The sequence below is a fragment of the Pediculus humanus genome, genomic scaffold (assembly GCF_000006295.1).
Source record: "Pediculus humanus corporis 1103172108269 genomic scaffold, whole genome shotgun sequence".
NCBI lineage: Eukaryota > Metazoa > Arthropoda > Insecta > Psocodea > Pediculidae > Pediculus > Pediculus humanus.
In genome coordinates, this window is record NW_002987838.1 from 420,720 (window position 1) to 422,142 (window position 1,423).

The following is a 1,423-nucleotide window of genomic DNA, read 5'->3' on the forward strand; positions in this document are numbered from 1 at the left end:
GAGTTTAAATCTCATTATTAACACCTAAGACACAACGAGTTTTTTTTTTATTTTTTTTGGTTGTATTAATTAATAAATTTTAAAATGTTTCTTGTTTGTTGTTGTTGTGGTTGTTGTGAAATAGATAATCGAGATGAGAAAAACAAATGGAATAAACAATAAATAAACTAACTTGAAAGAAAATAAAAAGAAAGAAAGGGAAAAAAACGTTATAAATAAATAAAATGCCGGGAGAAGTTAAAGTAGCAACAGTTGAATCCGTTGAATCAATCGACAATATGGCAACGCTCCCCGTGTCGCTTAGGCAACATGGTAAAAGCGATGCCACTCCAGAACAAAATAATACGACAAACAAAGAAATGGAAATGGAAAAAAATAAGAAACAAGGGAAGTGCAACAACAGCAAGGAAGAACCCAAAAGGTAGCTTTTAGCTAAAGGGTCTAATACGAAAAATCTCGGTTAGGAAATGGTCCATGCAGCATCCAACCGTACCATTTATTATTATTATTTTTTTTCCAGCTTAATAACTAGGTTAAATTAAGAGATGATAAGGACGAGTGGCGTGCGATGTAGTAAAAAAGGGAAAAAACTAATTCATCCTGTTTTTTTTTTGTCTTTTTCAGGACTTCACTTTTCATAATAATGAGTTTTATATACGCAAAACTTCTCGTAGTTATCTGTATAGCTTATGTCATATCCGAAGTTGTGACGCACAATATTCCTCTCTATTATTACGAGGTAAGTTTCTTTTTTTTTTTTTTAACGAACTTTTTTGTCTGAGAAGAGTAAAAAATTTGATTTTATTTCACGACCGTGACGACGGATAATAAAACAAAACCTAAAAATGAAGATTTTCATCAGGTATCCAAGAGGAATGATTGTTTTCAAACAAAGAAATTCAACTGAATATTTTTTAGTATACCTCCACCAACTTATAGAAAAATATTTTCACCTGTCTCTCTCTCTCTCTCTCTCTCTCTCTACCTGAAGCTTTTATTTTCGATCGTTTTTGAATTTTACCACCAACACCACCGCCATCTTTAACGCCCAAAAAAAAAAAAAACTTGTGAAAGAAGAAGAAGAAGAAGATGAGGTTATCGATTTTATTTTTTTTTATATTTAAAATGAAAATTTTTTTATTGTTTTAGGAAGGAAGTACAAACAATCACAATTTTTTTTTTTTTTTTGGTTTAATTCTTCATTTCCGTGACACGAAAGTCACGCCTTTTTCCCCCCCCCTCCCCCCGAATCCAAGTGTGTTCGAATGTTGTTATTGTTCAATGTCATCAACGAATAATGTTGCACTTGAATTTATTTTCGTTAACGGTCATTTCGTGTTTTGTTATTCCAAAAAATTTTACACGTCACGTGTAACACGTTACGATTTGATCACGATCGTGACGCGATTATGTCACGATTTTT

At 32.0% G+C, this 1,423-nt stretch overlaps 1 protein-coding gene across 1 annotated transcript in view; it reads left to right on the forward strand.

Annotated features, from left to right (window-relative positions):
* Positions 1–224: 224 nt before the first annotated feature.
* Positions 225–1,423, forward strand: part of Phum_PHUM503120 (uncharacterized protein) — a gene marked incomplete at both ends in the record, with an annotated part of 6,768 nt that continues 5,569 nt past the window's right edge. Inside the window, 2 exons of the mRNA XM_002430829.1 lie at positions 225–421; positions 625–739. Of these exons, the coding sequence (XP_002430874.1) occupies positions 225–421; positions 625–739 (312 nt within the window). The remainder of the gene's footprint in view (positions 422–624; positions 740–1,423) is intronic.